This window comes from Rattus norvegicus, chromosome 10 (assembly GCF_036323735.1).
Source record: "Rattus norvegicus strain BN/NHsdMcwi chromosome 10, GRCr8, whole genome shotgun sequence".
NCBI lineage: Eukaryota > Metazoa > Chordata > Mammalia > Rodentia > Muridae > Rattus > Rattus norvegicus.
The window spans coordinates 79,448,770-79,466,872 of NC_086028.1; the positions used below are offsets into that span (position 1 = coordinate 79,448,770).

General features: G+C 40.5%; 1 protein-coding gene across 8 annotated transcripts in view; it reads left to right on the top strand.

The window, feature by feature from the left end:
- The window catches only part of Spag9 (sperm associated antigen 9), a 134,399-nt gene that overhangs the window by 8,459 nt on the left and 107,837 nt on the right, over nucleotides 1-18,103 (top strand). For all 8 annotated transcript variants that reach the window (XM_063269405.1, XM_063269407.1, XM_063269406.1 and 5 more), the window contains exon 2: nucleotides 12,686-12,806. In XM_063269405.1, the coding sequence (XP_063125475.1) occupies nucleotides 12,686-12,806 (121 nt within the window). The remainder of the gene's footprint in view (nucleotides 1-12,685; nucleotides 12,807-18,103) is intronic.

Below are 18,103 nucleotides of genomic sequence, written 5' to 3' on the forward strand. Positions count from 1 at the left end.
CCCCTGGAGCTGGAGTTAACGCCCATGAGCTGCCTGGCATGGTTGGTGTGACCTGCACTTGTGAGAGCAGGACCTGCATGTTCCTCAGCCCAGTCAGTAAAGTGTATGGTCAGCCGTCACTCCCTGAATATCTGGATACTCACTGTCAAGATCCAGTGGTGTCATTCATCTGTGTATGAGTGTCAGGGTGTTGATGTATATATGCACATCTTATTAGAATGAGTGTTTGTGTGTATATTAAAGGACAGTATGGTGGAGTCGGTTCTGTCCTTTCACCTTTATGTGGGCTCCAGGGGTCAATCTTAGGCTGCCATATTTGCATGGCAAGTGCCTTCCTTTCCTGTTGAGCTGCTGTGGCTTGTATACATACACTTCTTTTATTGTTGAAGTTTCAAAGTAAGTTGACATTCTGACACTTTCCTCTGAATTTATTTTGAGAATACTTTCTAGTTTACCTAAGTTCTATTTGAATTAATTTAAAAAATTAATTTAAAAAACTTGAGGCAAGGTTTACCATGTATCCCATTCTGGTCTCAAGCTTGACATTTCTGCCTCTTCCTCAAACATGCTGAAATATAAGCAGTGCATTACCACATTGCCATGAATTAAGCTTTTGTTGTTCTTTGAGACAGTGTTTCACGTAGCCCAGGCTATCCTCAAACTTGCTATGATGTAGTGGCTGGCCCTGAACTCCTGTTCTCCTTCTTCACTCCCTCAATAGTTTAGATTACAGATGTATTCAACCAAGCCCGCCTTTGCTTTAGCTCAGGATCATGGTGTATGTCAGTTACAGCAACGAATGAGTCAATGTATTCTAAAATGTTTTAAAATTACTGTATGTGAGTGTATGATGTCTATGTGTACTAGGGTGTGTGTGTGTGTGTGTGTGTGTGTATGTGTGTGTGTGTGTGAAAGGGCAACTTTGTGGTGTTGGTTCTCTCAGTTTTGTGGACCCCACAGCTTGAACTCCTGTCCCTAGGTTTCCCAGGCAAGCCTTCACCTGCTGATTTGCTCATCAGCTCAAGTCATTCATATCTTCATATTAATATAACTACAAGGAAACGAGGAAATTATTGTAATTTATGTAATTTAGCTATTTTTCTAAGAAATTTAAATTTGGCCAGGTGTGGAGGTGCACACCTTTAATCCCTGCACTCAGGAGCTAGAGGCAGGCTGATTTCTGTGAGTTCAAAGCCAGCCTGCTCTACACGGAGTTCAAGGATACCTAGAGCTACATAATGAGAGCCTGTCTTAAAAAAAAAAAAAAAACAAGAAAAACTTTGACATTTACAAAACATTATTTTAACATTAAGAGTATATATGGTCATAGTGATACACTCTTGTACTTTATACTTGGGGAGGTAGAGGCAAGAGGATCAGGTTAAGAGTTCAAGGTCACCTTCAGCTCCATAATGGGTTGGAGGCCTGTATGGGCAACAAAGGTCAAAGGTAAGTGTAGTGGTGCATGCTTTTAATCCCAACACTTGGGAGGCCGAGGCAGGTGGATCTCTTTGAGTTCAAAGGACTGCTGAGCTTACATGGTAGAGAGACAGAGACCAGCTTGTGCTTTTCTCAGTGAGTAGTAGTGGTTGAGTGTTTGGTTAATATGCACAGAGTTGGGCCCTGGGTTTGATTCCCAGTGTGGCAGAGCAAGGAACAAGGGAATAAGGAAGGGAAGGGAGAAGGAGTTTAGCTAGTATGGTTGCTGCCTGTGCTCAGGCTAGAGAAGCCTGGGTTCCAGGGTATACGGTATAAGCTATGCAGTTAGACCCCACCGCCACCTTAAAAAGGAGAAGGAAATAAAACAGGCGATTGCAGATTATTGTAGATGCTGTTCAGGAAGTAAATAGGATGATAGAAAGAAGCAGGCATGTTGACTGAAACGAGCTTATAAAAAAGGTTCTGTTGATGCAGAAGGCAACTAGATTCACACGAATAAATATTTAGGTCTGAAATGTTTAACATTTACATTTAGAATTTCCCCGATTCTAGGAAAAAATGAAAATATATTATTTTCATAAATGATTTCTACTATTTTTAGCCATTATTTTCAAACTTGACTTCCCAGCAATGTATAACTTTTGGCAACTCTTTCCAATAAAAGGTTTTGCAGAGCTGAGAATTGAATTGAGGGCTTATATGCAGGCTGTGTGATTTGGAGAGCTCTTGTCTTCCCACCCTCACCCCCCCATTTGGTATCTGACCACTGAATTTTCCATATTATGTTAGTGTTGCTTTTCCTTTTATTTGTCCCTCTGCACACCTGTAGCTGATATCCCTCACTCCCATGGGCTTAATTACCATTGTTCATCACTCCATACGGACGTCTTTGATTAACAAGTACTTATCTTCCCACTTATGTTCTTGGTAGGGATATAGTGCTTCTCTTCCTCTCTCGCTAGAGTTTTGGTTTCAGTCACATTACCTATTGGACATGAATATTTTTTAACATGTTTAAAAACGAACTTACCCCCAACGTCTGCTTTCTCTTTTATCTCTGACCATCTTTTTTTTTCCTTTCTTTTCTTTTCTTTTCTTTTTTTTTTTTTTTTTTTTTTTTTTTTTGGAGCTGGGGACCAAACCCAGGGCCTTGCGCTTCCTAGGCAAGCGCTCTACCACTGAGCCAAATCCCCAACCCCGTTCTCTGACCATCTTACCTGGCCAATCTTTACTTCCCCTCTCCCTCACTTTAGTTATTAGTATGATCTTTTTTACTTAACTTATTAGTTTTATTATTTTTTTTGACAAGGTCATAGCAGCAGATCTGGAACTGTGCCTTCATTTTCTGTGCATTTATACTTTCTTTCCGTGTCATAGTTTTCTCTTGGGGGCGGGAGGGGTGGCATATTGCCTAAGCTGGTCTTAAATTCCTGAGCTCATTTCCCTGCTTTAGTCTCCCAAATGGCTACAAGCATGCACGGTGCTGATTTCCTTTGGCGGAGTGTCTCAGTCTCTCTCTCTGAGTCGGTTTCTATCATCATGGTACATACAGGCTGTCAGTCTCTCACTCCACACGTCACTCCTTGCAAAGGAAGAAAACTCTGTAGTATCCACCACTATCCCCAACTGGCACAGAGGAAGTGCTGAGCATTTCTGAATGAAGAACTGTTTTTTTCCAGTATTGGTAACCTATAAAGTTTCCATTTCTCTAAAATGGAAGTCTGGGACTGGTGTGTACCTGGGAGGTCATGTGCCATACCCTGGGATCAATTGCAATACTGAAGAAAGAAAACCAAGGAAATCTGATCAAATAATCTTCACACTTAGTCTCTAGCTAAATTTCTTGAAATGGCTTCTTTCTGAGTAGAAGGCTTTGGGTGTAGATATCCCTATCTTGTGAGTTTTAGCCACACTAAGCATTTGTATTCTCTCCTGACCTTCATAAAAGCATGCTTCTTTTAATTTTTTAAAGATTTATTTATTTATTATATATAAGTACACTGTAGCTGTCTTCACATACACCAGAAAAGGGCATCGGATCTCTTTACAGATGGTTGTGAGCCACCATGTGGTTGCTGGGATTTGAACTCAGGACCTCTGGAAGAGCAGTCAGTGCTCTTAACTGCTGAGCCATCTCTCCAGCCCCTTCTTTTAGTTTTTTAAACATCTTATTTATTTGTTGTTGAGAGGGGTGTGCACATGCTGTCAGTGATGCTGTCAGTGCACACATGCTGTCCGTGTGCACATGCTGTCAGTGATGCTGTCAGTGCACACATGCTGTCCGTGTGCACATGGCAGTGAGAAGACAACTTTTGGGAATCTGATCTTTCCTTCCACCATATGTGCTCCTGGGATTGAACTCAGTCAGGCTTAGAGCAGCTGGCAACTTTGCCCACTAAGTTACCCTACTGACCCAGTTTTACCTATGGACTGATTGATTTGTTATTTAAGCTGCAATTCTGGATTGCCTTTTATGAAGACCCAAGTACGGATTATGGTGGTTTCATATCCTCCCACAACCAAGTGTCTTTTTCTTCACACCTCACCTATCACATCAGACTAACTATTGTTTTTATTCTTCCACCAAACTGGGAATTCAGTGCGCACGTAATAAGTGTGTGTTGACTAAATGGATAAATATCTAAAGGTCAAATTGCTAAGCCTAAGCTCATTTAAAGTTCTCTTTGTGCATTCAAATTTTTGTCCCTTACTGTTGGTGCCAAGTTATGCTAAAACTTCCAAAAAGTTTTTCCATAAGTCTTTTGGCTTTTTTCTCTCCCGTAACTCCATTTCTAAGGGTATCTAACATTCTCTGGCATCACAGAGTGCACAAACATACATGTATGCAAAACACCCACCCATATAAAATAATACAGACATTTGAAAAAAGTTATTCCCCTCCTCTGTTGCTATCTGTTGTATATTAAGTATTCCTTCTTGTTTTGATTTGCTTTCCCACAAGACCCTACTTTAGTTGAATATGTTTACTGATAAATTTACTGATAAATTCCTTTTTTTTGGTGAATTTTTTATTCAGCTTTATATGCTTAGTTGGTAACAACCATACCTGAAAGTACATGACTAGGGGTTGGGGTTTTAGCTCAGTGGTAGAGCGCTTGCCTAGCAAGCGCAAGGCCCTGGGTTCGGTCCCCAGCTCCGAAAAAAAGAAAAAAGAAAAAAAAAAAAAAGAAAGAAAGAAAGTACATGACTAGTTTTGATTTCAGAGATTGTTTTTGGTGGTGGTGGGGTTGAGAGAGGGTCTTTCTATGTTAGCCTTGGCTTGCTTTGAGTTAGTGATGTAGAGCAGGCTGGTCTTGAACTCACAGAGATCCACCTGTCTCTGAGTGCTGAGACTAAAGCTGCATGACAATATTCCTGACTTTTTCTTTTTTAAAGTGAGCTAGTAATCAAGTGTTTCATTCTTTTGTTTTAGCTGTTTTTGTCTCTATCTCTATGTCCCTGTCTGCCTTTCTCTCTCTTTTTGAACAGCCTGAATGCTCTTTGATGACCTTTATAATAAATAGTCTATTAAGGTCATCACTCAGGTGAAAGGCATCGGAAAGTCTGGTTTAAAAGATTGATTGTAGGGGTTGGGGATTTAGCTCAGTGGTAGAGCGCTTGCCTAGGAAGTGCAAGGCCCTGGGTTCGGTCCCCAGCTCCGAAAAAAAGAAAAAAAAATGATTGATTGTAAAAGAGTTCATGAGACAGCCAGCAAAATCTGAATAGTAACCAGGTATTTCCTATTAGTTTATTGAGAGTTGAGAAATGGTTCTGTTTCTAATTTATTTTCTTTCAGCACATGGCAGCTAGGTTTTCTTACAAAGGAGTGTTTCTTTTTCTCTACTGGTTACCTTCAGGTACAGTTTCTAAAAAGAAAGTGTTTAGTGCGTCTTTATACTTCTAGATTTTTGGGAGCTCATACTTATTTTTATTTTCTCTTCCCTCTCTCTTTTAAAAATAGCCCACTGTTGTGGCTCTATGGGAGCAGTGACTTTTCTCTGTCTTTGACTATATTAATTATAGTTTTCCTTTACTCCTGCTTTGTCTGTTTTCCTCAGAATCTCCTCTTCCCCCTGTAATAGTTTTGCTCTCTCTTTTTTTAGGTTGTAGTTTCAAGTGTCTGATGACTGTTAATTACCCCTATCTCTTCCTTTGCTTTGTCGTCGTTGTCATCATCATCATCGTTGTTGTTGTTGTTGTTGTTTGTTTTTGCTCTTTTCTTTAGACAGGGTCTCACCATGCAGACTCAGCTGTCCTGGATCTCACCAGGTCCACCAGGTTGTCCTTAAACTCAGAGAACTATCTGCATCTGCCTCCAGTGTGTGGGATTAAAGGCGTGTGCACCCTGCCTGGCTAACTTCAGCAGATTTTTCATTTTGTTTGGTTTGGTTTCGGTTTTTCAGGATAAGGTTTCTCTGTGTAGCCCTAGCCATCCTAGAACTCACTCTGTAGACCAGGCTGGCCTCAAGCTCAAAGATCCATCTGCCTCTACCTTCTTAATGCTGGGACTAAAGGCGTGTACCACCACCACCTGCTTTTTTTTTTTTTTTTTTTAATTTTCTGTTACTGCATTTACTATGACATGTATATGTGTATGGGTGTGCACATGCCAAGTAGAAATGTGGAGGTCAGGGCACAGCTCCCAGGCTGGTTTTCCCCTTTCACCTTCTGGGTTCTAGGGATTGGGGTTCAGTTGTTAGGGCTTGAAATATATGATTCTCTTGTCTCTGCCTCCTAAATTCTGGGATTATAGTTGTGTAGCACCACAGCTATTTTGTGTGCGTGCGTGCGTGCGTGTGTGTGTGTGTGTGTGTGAGGAAAGGGGAGGGGGAGGAGAGAGGATGTCCTAGTGTGGAAAGTATTTTGTAGCTGAGAATCACTTTGAATTTCTACTCTTCTGTTAGAATTATAAACTACCATGCCTAGTATAAACCTGATTTTTTTTACACTAATTTTGAGGTAAATAACTTATTAATGATTTTTTTCTACATTTAGATTTGAGGGTGTCCTTCCCATGTTACTTATATGACCTTGAGTCCTTATCTCATAAAACAAGCTATATTTAACTCAAAATAAATAATGATTATATAATGGAAATAATTTCTTCTCCCTTCAGAATAAGTAAGGGTGTTTATCTTGGAGGATGTCTGGCAGCAAGGAAGCCTGTTATTTGGTGGTGCTAAGTTTTTAGACAATTGCTATACTCAAAATTCTATTTAAAGGACTCTCCAACGTTTGTTGGCCTCCTGTGTCTTACTCCAGAGAGCAGCAGTCTCTGAGGAGCCTGCCTTTTCAAAGAATTCATTTGTTTTTATCTAGAACAGTAGGGCAAAGCAGTCCCTATAAGCCATCTGGACTTAGAGGCATTTTGCTTCATCAGAGGGCTGATTCTTTTTTAGATCCTGACATAAGTTGGTATTGTCCACTACTTTTTTTTTTTAAAGCAGTGTCTAGTTGCTCCCAGGAGACTTCTGTCTGAAGTTTCATCAGTATTGTTGCTGGCCTGGTAGCTGTTAAGATGAAGAGTATCTGGTGAAGATTTGTTTATTTTACATATTGAGAATTCCCATTCATAGGCTTTAACTGTCTGCTTAAAAGAGCGTATAGGAGAGACCATGGTAAGAGGAATAGGGAGAGAGACTTATGCTATAACATTTTGGAAGTATTCAACCAACTCTATTATGGTGGGGGTGAATAGCCAGAATTTCCAGAAATGAAGTCATTTAGTAGTTAGGAAAATGCATTTTTTAATCCTGTTTTTATATATTTGGTTGTGAGCCTAGCCTTTAACGGCTGAGCCATCTCTCCAGCCCATAACTTTTCTTTTCTTTCTTTTTTTTTTTTTTTTCCTGGAGCTGGGGACTGAACCCAGGGCCTTGTGCTTGCTAGGCAAGCGCTCTACCACTGAGCTAAATCCCCAACCCCCCTATTTTTAATTAAAAAAAAAAAAACCTGCCACCATGATTTGCTAGTTCTCTAACTTTACCATGACTGTTCTGATGCTACTAGCCAAGTCTACTTCAGGGTGACCAACTCTGTAAAATCATGCCAGTGTAAAGATAGTAAGTCATATCATCAGTCAGTTATGAAGGTCCCTATACATAACTACTAATTTAGGGTTGTTTCTTTTTTTAACATGTCTCTGGCTGCCAGCATGGTGGCATATACTTATAATCCCAAAGGTCCAAAGTCACAGGCAGGCAGATCACAAATTCCAGGACAGCCTGGGCTACATTGTGAGCTCCTATTTCTAAACAACAAACCTGCATTCTAAACAAAAAGTCTGCATTACAATAATGGTTCAAAAATCTTATTTTGCACACAAATGCTGTTATATATAAATTATAATAAAAAGAATCACCGGGTTGGTGAGATGGCTTATCACTTGCTGCATAAGTCTTATAACCTAAATTTGATCTCTATAATCTATGAAAGGTAGAAGGAAAGAATTGATTCTACAAAGTTTTTTGGCCTCTACATTTGTGACTCATCTGAGCTCCCCTTCCAACACATCATGTGCATGAACACACATATGCATGTGCACACACACACACCACCACCACCACCACCACCACCACCACCACCACCAACACCAACAATAATGTTTTAAAAATCACAGCAGGTAGTATTTTTCCTAATAATTGGCCAGTATTCCAGAAAGGACTCTGAGCAGTCTCTACCTAGGGAGATGGAGTTACCACCCATCAGATTACATGGACTGAAGAGAAGTAGCATGAAATAAGAAGAGACATTTCCCACAGAAGACCTTGTGTATAGACAGAAGCTGTTTTCTGTAGCATTTGGAAAGCTTGGGTTAGGTGCAGTGGTTTGCATTTAAAGTCCTGGAACTTGCAATGCTGAAGCAGGAGAACTGCCTCCAGTGTGAGGCCAGCTTTTAACAGTAGTTCTGTGTCATCAAGGGCTACACAGTGAGTCTGTCTCAAACAAACAAAATAAAAAATAGGAAAAGAAAGGTTAATACACAGCAAAGGATTAAAAAATTGTACTTTAAAACTAATGAATATTTTTTATTGTGCTAGTTGTGCTAGTTATAATAACCAAGATGTGGAATCAGCCAAGATGCCTCTTCAGCAGCTGAAAAGATAAAGAAGATATATATTATAATATATAATGTATATATTATGCATGTTATTATATGGTATGTAGTTTTATTCAGCCATAAAGAAGAATAAAATTATGTCATTTGCAGAAAATTGTATGGAAGTTAAGGTGTGATAATACAGGATCACAGAGACAAATATCTTGTTATACATGAAAATATAGGGGAACTATAAGGGAAGAGGAAGGGATTCAGAGAGAGAGGAGATGGGGAAACGGATGGTAATGGGAGGAAGAAACTTAGAATACTGTGTTCTCTCTGCAGCAGAGTGTGGACTTACCTGCACACATGCTGATGTGGCAGGAAAGCAGAAGGGGAAGTGCTGGGGGATTAGTGGGTGGAGGGAAGGGTCTATTAGGTGAAACTTCACTCCCTCCCTGCCCCAGTTTTGTGGTTCTTTGGCTTTTTTGTTTCGTTTTTGGTCAGTTCTGTGGAAAGTGCTCTACCATTGAACTATACTCCTCAGCTAGTAAATCAGAAGACTTCTCTTTGTAATTTATAATTTTTTGTGTAAATTTCAGCTTTTACTTTGAAACTTTAGTTATTGATTTATTTGTATTACAAACATTTTAGAACCTATCATCACTTTTTCTACTAGGGTTACATCAGTACATAAAACAATGCTTTTATGATGCCTGCACTGTGGCAAGGATAGTAAATAAGATAAATTATTAAAATAGTCAGTATGGGGTATGGGAATAATTGCTCTGAAAAAGAGTAAGGAGGGGGAAGATGGGAGAATAAGGAGGTCTCACTAGGAGGGTGATGTTTGTGCGAAGGCATGAAGGCCAGTGAAGAGGGAGCAAGCCATTCTTCATCCAGGGAAGAGAATTTCAACTAACAGGAAACAAGTGCCAAGGCTCACTCCTTAAGCCTCAGTACTACAGTCTCTCAAAAGGAGTTTGATATCAAACAAATAGGATGGTGGGAAAAGATTGTGTGGGTTCCAAGATACCCATTGTATGGGCCGTGGTAGATAAACTTTCAGATCTTGAGCAGAAGAGAAAATCTGACTTCCTTTGAAAGGATCTACCTAACTGTTTTGTACTTTTGAGGATCAGGGTGAACGAGAAAAGATCCTTAAGGAGGTGAATTCTATAGCAATAATTCATACAATAGATAATGATGGCACAGAGCACAGTGGTGATGAAAGGCAGGCATATTTGAGATAGATTTGCTGATAGTATTAGACATGAATACAGTCATTTAATGAACCACAGACCAAGAAAAGATCAGGTTTCAACAAGCTTAGTTTAAGCTTGTCTATTAGAATCCAAATATGTGGCCTAGTAAGTAGACCGTGGACATGCAAATTTGAAGTTCAGGTTTGGACTAGAGATAGAAAATTGGAAGTTGTCAGCATAGGTATTATTTAAAGCAATGAAAATAGATGAGCTCACCAAAGAAAAGAGCAAATGAGAGGTGAGGAGATGACTGATGGGTAAAGAGCTTGCTGCACAAGTGTTAGGACTTGGGTTCTTTTTTCTTTCTCCTTCCTTTCCTTCCTTCCTTCCTTCCTTCCTTCCTTCCTTTCTTTCTTTCTTTCTTTCTTTCTTTCTTTCTTTCTTTCTTTCTTTCTTTCTATAGTTTTAATGTTAGAATTACTATCCCACTGGAGAGATGGCTCAGTGGTTAAGAGCACTGACTGCTCTTCCAAAGGTCCTGAGTTCAATTCCCAGCAATCACATGGTGGCTCCTCACCATCTGTAATGGGATCTGATGCCTTTTTCTGGTGTGTCTGAAGACAGCTACAATGTACTTCTATAAATAATTCTTTTTTAAAAAAACTTTAAAAATTACTATCCATGAATGGAATACTTGTTTGTTTGTTTGTTTGTTTGTTTGTTTATTGAGACAAGGCTTCTTTGTGAAGCCATGGCTGTCCTGGAACTTGCTCCATAGACCAGGCTAGCCTTGAACTCATAGAGATCCACATGCCTCTGCCTCCCTGAGTTTGAATTCTAAGAGCCTACATAAGACCGGGGTAAGGTAGTACAGGTTGGTAATCCCAGGGTTCCTTTATGAGATGGATTCCCACACAGGAGAATCCTTAGAGGCTTGTGGGCCAGCTAGCTGGTCACAAGAAGTAGTGAACAACAAAAAGACATTGTCATGAACCAATACCTGAAGTTGTCCTCTGACTTCCTCAGGTGCACCTGCCCTCACACATGTGAACACAAACACACAAGCGGACATCTACAGAGTCAACAAGGAGGAAGCCAGTTGCTATGGCACTATAATACCACCTATTAGGGAAGGGGAGACTGAGGCAGGGGGATTGTGAGCTTTAGGCCACTTTAACAACGTAGTAAGGTCTCCTTCAAAAAACAATTTAAAGGGCTATTAAGATAGCTAAGTGTGTATGGGGTTGGGTGTGGGGCAGAGACTGGAGAGAAAGATGCCTCTGTGGTTAAGAACACTGGCTGCTCTTCTAAAGGTCCTGGGTTCAATTCCCAGTATACACATGGCAGCTCGTAACTGTCTGTAACTCCAGACCCAGGGGTCTGATCCCTCACACAGACACACAAGTAGGCAGAGCATCAACATAAAATAAAAAAGATAGTGAAGAGGACGAAGGCACTGCGTCCTAGCCCTGCGAGCTGGGATCTGAACTCCCATTTCTAAAGCCCATCTAAAAGCAGGAGAGAGCAGACGCCACAGATTGTCTTCAAACTTCCACCATGCATGTAGTGAGCGACACGTATGTGCACATACATGAGTACGTTTTTAAAACAAACAAAAGAAGAACAACTGAAAATGTGTCCGAGGACGGAGCACTTCAGTATGAAAAAATGGAGGAGCAGTGAGTAAAGAGCAGCAGAGAGGACAGCGAGAAACTAGGAGGGAAGTAGGGAGAGCCAGAGGGACAAGAGAGCAAATGGTAGATGCGCTGATAGAATGATTAAGATGGAGACCAAGTAAGGTTTAATGACTTCATTTGACCAGTCTTTTTAAAAATTATATTTGGTTGGTAGTAATATTCCTAGCCAAGGTTCTTTCTTGAGTTTAAACCTATATCATTAGTAAATTCACAAGATTACTTATTGCTGATCTTTTTATCGTCGTCGTCGTCGTCGTCGTCGTCGTCGTCGTCGTCGTCGTCGTCATCATCATCATATATAAGTACACTGTAGCTGTCTTCAAACTCACCAGAAGAGGGCATCAGATCCCATTACAGATGGTTGTGAGCCACCATGTGGTTGCTGGAAATTGAATTCAGGGCCTCGGAAGAGCAGTCAGTGTTCTTAACCACTGAGCCATCTCTCCAGCCACTTATTGCTGATTTTATTTATTTATTTTGTAGTGCTGGAAATAGAACCCCTGCTTCCTACATGCTAGGCAAGCACACTACCGTGGAGCTGCATACACCCCCAACTCCAGTATTACTTGTTAAATAATCACTCCACACATAGTATTGTTATTCTTTGTCTCTTCTGTATATACTATGGATTGGAGATTTGCCTCCAACTTAAAATGAATATGCAAGCATGCTAAAAGATTTTATTGTAGTGGGATATATATATTCTCTTTGGTGAATGTAAAGTGATAACACCTTATACTACTATATTCTGTATTTGAGGTTTTTGGTATAATGTTAGAGAAGCTTAAAATTAACCCAATTTCATGATTTTCCAGATCTCTTAGATACTACTATATATTTAATATATGTGTTTAATGTATATAATTTATTTTTTTTAATTTTATGTGTGATAGCATGCATGGACAGGGCAAAGGAGTGAGTTTTCTCCTCCTACCTTTTGGGTCCTGGGAATCAAATTCAGGTCATCAGGCTCGGCGATAGATAGATGACTTTATGGAGTCATGTCATCAGCTTGTTTGTTGTCGGCTTTTGAGATTTTTGCATGTAAGTGTGTCTGTGTACCGCATGTGCACCTGGTATCTTTGGAGGCTAAAAGGCTGTCAGATTCCCCTGGGACTGAAGTTACAGAAGGATGTGAGCTGCCATGTGGGTACTAGAACCAGAACTCTGGGGTCCTCTCGAAGAACAGCCTTAACCTTGAGGCATCTCTCCAGCTCCTAATTATTATCTTTAAAAAACAGGTGTTGAAAAATATAAAATAGAGTTCATTTTCAATAGTGAAAGTGTACATTTTTCTTTATTAGAAATTCATTGAATTTGAAGACTCTCAAGAACAGGAGAAAAAGGATTTGCAGACACGAGTGGAGTCTCTAGAATCTCAAACAAGACAACTCGAACTCAAAGCAAAGAACTATGCTGACCAGAGTAAGTAAAATGCCTTTCTCCTCACTAAAGAGTGGACTCCTAGGGAGTGATTGGCCCTGTCATTTGAATATGCGCTGGGAATTGTCATCACGGGGTGCAGTGTGAGATCTGGGTGCTCTGATAATAGTCATTCCCTTTTGTGCCCATTGTGCTTGACACACATACATGCAGCTATGGCTGAGCCACAGAAACCTGCCTGACTTCCCTCTTTAGTTGAGCCGTCAGCCTGTTTGTGGTTATGTATGTTCTTTGTTACAGACAGACACATGCGTGTGGAGCAGTTCTGACATTGACGAAGCACACACAGCTCCATTGGTTCTGTATTGCTTTGAAGTTTACCAATATAAGAGAAACTAGCCTTGAGTGTGTATAAAAAGTGACTGTTCTGTTCTTTTTTGATGAAAAGGTAAAGGTCATTTAGGGTAACAAGTTCATTTTTCAGATTTGTTTTTAAAACTCTTTAAAAACTTTTTATGTTTGTTTGTGTGTTTTTTTTTTAATGTGTGCCAATGTTTGCCTGTCTCTGTGTATGTGTGTGTATCGTGTGCATGCCTGGTGCCCTTCCTCGCAGGTTGGAAGAGGGCATCAGATTCCTTGGAACTGGAATTAGAGAAGGTTGTAAAATACCAGTGGGTGCTGGGAATCCAACTCTGGCAAGAGCAGCAAGTGCTCTGAATTTTTGAGGCATTTCTTCAAATCCCCCAGGTTCATTTTTAATGCAACTACATGTTATTTCTGACTTTTAAAATTATTTCAAATCTCATGGATAATTTTGCCTTTTGCTAATGAAAATGGACAAAGTTTTAAAAAGTGAAATTTATATAAAGCACTGGTAAAAATTACAAAAGGAATTGAGAAACTTCATGGTCCCTTTTCTCTTTAAGTTAAATTAGTTGGGGGGGGGCAGGGCACACATGGCATGGTGTCCATGTGGGTGTCAGACGACAACTCAGAGGAATATGTCTTCTTTTTCTGCCGTGTGGATCCAAGGGATTGTCTTAGCTTATCAGCCATGTCCTATCTCATGTTATGCTTCTCAGGTCACTCGTTAGGGCTTTATACCAACGCCTGCTGTTGTGTTTTGGTTTTTTGAGATGGGGTCTCCTTACTATGTAGCTAGTCTGGTATCAAGCATCGTCCTTCACAGGGCTGGATGACAGGAATTTGCCTCCAGACCCAGATGTGATAGCTGCTGTTAAGGAAGTGCCAGTTGTCAGGGATAACTTCCAACACCAGAAAGTGAAGTGTATGTGAGAATGGAACTAAGTGCATCCTCTAGAACTCTAGGGCCTACTTGAGTACATACAGACCAGTAGGAATTTGGAGCTCAAACACTAGAATTCAGGAATTCACAGGCTATTTAGCAGACATTATGGATTTCCAGTAGAGAGTTGGTTTCAGAAGCTAATGAGCAAAACAAGGAGCTATATCCCATGACTTTATTTTAAGCTTGCTGATACATAAGAGTTATGCAGCCTCCTTTTGTTAATTAAGAAATCGATGGTTTCTCTAAATTTTGCTGTAGACTCTGCTAAGAAGCCTGAGAGCTTGTGAGGTGCTCTAGTTCAGACTCAAACACTGTGAACAACACTCATCTGGAACAACAGTTTGTGGCAGTAGCATTTGGTACACTTTTAAGAGTTGAGTATCCTATATTCAAATAAGAAAAATTGGCCTTTTTTTTTTGAGACAGTCTTACTTTTTTTGAGACAGTAACCCAGGTTTCTGGAACTCATATAGTCTATGCTGGCCTTGAACTCACAGTAGTCCTTTCAGCCTCCCAAGTGCTGAGAATACACATGTGAGCTATGCTCAAGGAAGTGTGGTTATTGAAGATAATATTTTAATCCTAAATTAATTATACTGTTTTATGAAGGATTATATAATGCCTTAGTTTGAGTTTTATTGCTATGAAGAGACACCATGGGGTTGGGGTTTAGCTCAGTGGTAGAACGCTTGCCAAGGCCCTGGGTTCAGTCCCCAGCTCCAGAAAAAAAAAAAAAAAAAAAAAAGAGACACCATGACCAAGGCAACTCTTACAAGGTCAACATTTAATCTGGGCTGCCTTACAGTTTCAGAGGTTCAGTCCACTATCATCATGGCAGGAAGTGTGGCAGCATCCAGGCGGGCATGGTGTTGGAGAAGGAGCTGAGAGTTCTGCATCTGGATCCTTCTGTAGCCAGGAAAGACTGTCTCTTCTGCACTGGGCAGAGCTTGAGCACCAGGAGCCCTCAAAGCCCGCCTACACCAGTGACACACTTCTTCCAACAAGGCCACACCTCCTAATAGTGCCACTTCACATGGACCAAGCATATTCAAACCACCACACATAGTATTCTAGAACTACACAATAAAGACATAATGGGCTGGAGGGATGGCTTAGAGGTTAACAGCACTGACTGCTCTTCCAAAGGTCCTGGGTTCAATTCCCAGTGACCACATGGTGGCTCACAACCACCTGTGATGGGATCTGATGCCCTCTTCTGGTGTGTCTGGGGACAGTGACAGTGTACTCACATACATGAAATAAATAAATAAATCTTTAAAAAAAAAAAGGCATAACAGAACCAGACAAATTTTCATTATTTTGCTAAGTGGTGTGGTGCACACCTTAATCCTAGTACTCAGGAGGCAGAAACAGGTGGGTCTTTGAGAGTTCGAGGCCAGCCTAGTCTACAGAGTAAGTGCCAGGGCTGTTACACAGAAAAACTGTCTCAAAAAAACCAAAAAGCAACAACAACAACAAAGGTTTTTTTCATTATTTTAATGATCATTTTTCTTTGTACAAAGTACTGTTTTTGCTAAGACTTTTTCTTTTTGACTTATCTAAAATCTTTTTAGACATAAAGTGATATGTTTCTGTTGTAAGAAATTTGAGCAAAGCTCCTTTTGTACCTAAAATTACATTAAATGTTTCTTATCTGTATTCGTATCTCTGAGTACCTACATATATGCATATGCACCACCTTTGTTCCTGGTGCCTGAGAAGGGTGTCAGGTAACTACAGCCATGTGCCTGCTAAGAACCTGTCTTGCTCCAATTCAGGAACAGCAGGAGCTCTGAACCTTTGAACTGAAATCATATTTTTATTTGATAATTTGTTTCACATTGAGCAGAACTACTGTTGCTTTTCCAACAAAAGGTAGATCCAGTGGATAACTCTCCTGACCCCTACCCCAGGCACATTATTAGCCTTTGTTTTAAATTTTTTTAAAGATGTATTTATTTATTTATTTATTTATTTATTATGTAGCTGTTTATTATATATATATTGTAGCTGTTTTCAGACACACCAGACAGACCAGAAGAGGGCATCAGATCTCATTACAGATGGTTGTGAGCCACCATGTGGTTGCTGGGATTTGAACTCAGGACCTCTGGAAGAGCAGTCGGTGCTCTTAACCACTGAACTATCTCCCCAGCCCCATTATTAGCCTTTTTAATCACTAAAAATAAAAAGCAAAACTTTTTCTTCTTTCTGATGAATGTAAACAAAGCATACTTGTTAGGTTTTTAGTTTTTCAAGAGAGGGTTTCTCTGTGTAGCTCTGTCTGTCCTAGAACTCCATGTAGAACAAACTCAAACTGGCCTCAAACTCAGAGCTCTGCCTGCTTCTGCCTCCCAAGTGCTGGGATTAAACATGTGTGCCACCACTGCCTGGCCTAGGTTTGTTTTCTAGCTTAGTGAACCACACTCAGTGTTTTGGATTTGTCATGTTCTAGGAAATCTGTGTGTGTGTGTGTGTGTGTGTGTGTGAGAGAGAGAGAGAGAGAGAGAGAGAGAGAGAGAGAGAGAGAGAGAGAAAGAAATCTATTCTCATTTCTCTTGTCAGAAGTATTAATTATCATATCTTTATTTTAACTCCAAGGTTTTGTTTTGTTTTGTTTGAGACAAGATTTCTCTGTGTGTAGCCTCAGCTGTCCTAGAACTCACTTTGTAGACTAGGCTGGCCTTGAACTCACAGAAATACTCCTGCCTCTATCTCCAGAGTGGTGGGATTAAAGGCATGGACCACCATGCCTGGCTATTTTTTCCTTTTTCAAAAATATGTAGACCTTATGGGGGAGGGTTAATTAGCTTTACCTCCAAATTTCCTGAATGAACTAAAGCCCCTCAAAATATTTTTTTTCTTTTTTTCGGAGCTGGGGACCGAACCCAGGGCCTTGTGCTTGCTAGGCAAGCGCTCTACCACTGAGCTAAATCCCCAACCCCCGAAATATTTTTTTTAATGTTCTTACACATGTCTCTGGAGACTGAAGGAATTATCTTGGGCAACATCTTCAGAAATGCTGCCTACCTCATTTGAGACAAAGTTATTGATTTGGCTCACTAATTAGACTGCATTGCTAGCCAGAGAGCTCCAGGTATCCTCCTGTTTCTGCCTCTCCAGTGCTGGAATTATAAGCATATCTTCATGACCAGCATTTGCACCTGAGTTCTGGGGATTAAACTCAGGTATTCAAGTTTGCAAAGCAAGAACTTTACTAACTGAGCTGTTTCCCCAGACTTTATTTAGTTCCTTAATTAAAATGAGAGGGGGGAGGGGAGGGAAAGGTGTTTGTAGCACGTGTGTGGGGGTCAGAGGACAACTTTTTTTTTTTTTTTTTTTTTTGGTTCTTTTTTTCCGGAGCTGGGGACCGAACCCAGGGCCTTGAGCTTCCTAGGTAAGCGCTCTACCCCTGAGCTAAATCCCCAGCCCCCAGAGGACAACTTTTGAGTCAGTTCTCTCTTTTCACCTATTGGCACTGAAGATCAAGCTCACATTGTCAGGGTTCAACCTGAGCCATTTCCCTGGCTCAGCCCCGTAATTGAAAAACATTATTTCACTTGTGTGCATATGTGTGCGTGTGACTATGCCCATGTGGAAGTCAGAGATAGCTTCCTGGAGTTGGTGTTCTCCTGCCGCATGGACCCTAGGAATCGACCCAGACTCAGCATCACATAGCTTTACCTGCTAAGCCAGCTCCAGCCCCAGGCCCCTTAGTTAAAAAACAATGGTGGCAAGAAGTAGTTATATCATTGGACTCTACACTTTTGGGAATCCAGGCCTGGAAACGAGATTTTGTTTTGTTTTTGTGTTGTTGTTATTGTTGTTTGATATTTAGTTTGCTGGTGACTGTTTTTCAGCCTGTTTCAACACAGGGTTTCTCTGTGTAGCCCTGGCTGTCCTGGAACTAGCACTGTAGACCAGGCTGGCCAAGAAATCACAGAGGTCAATGTGCCTTTGCCTCCCGATTGCTGGAATTAAAGGAGTGGACCACCACTGTGGAATAAGAGCTTTTTAAGAGATGAAAATA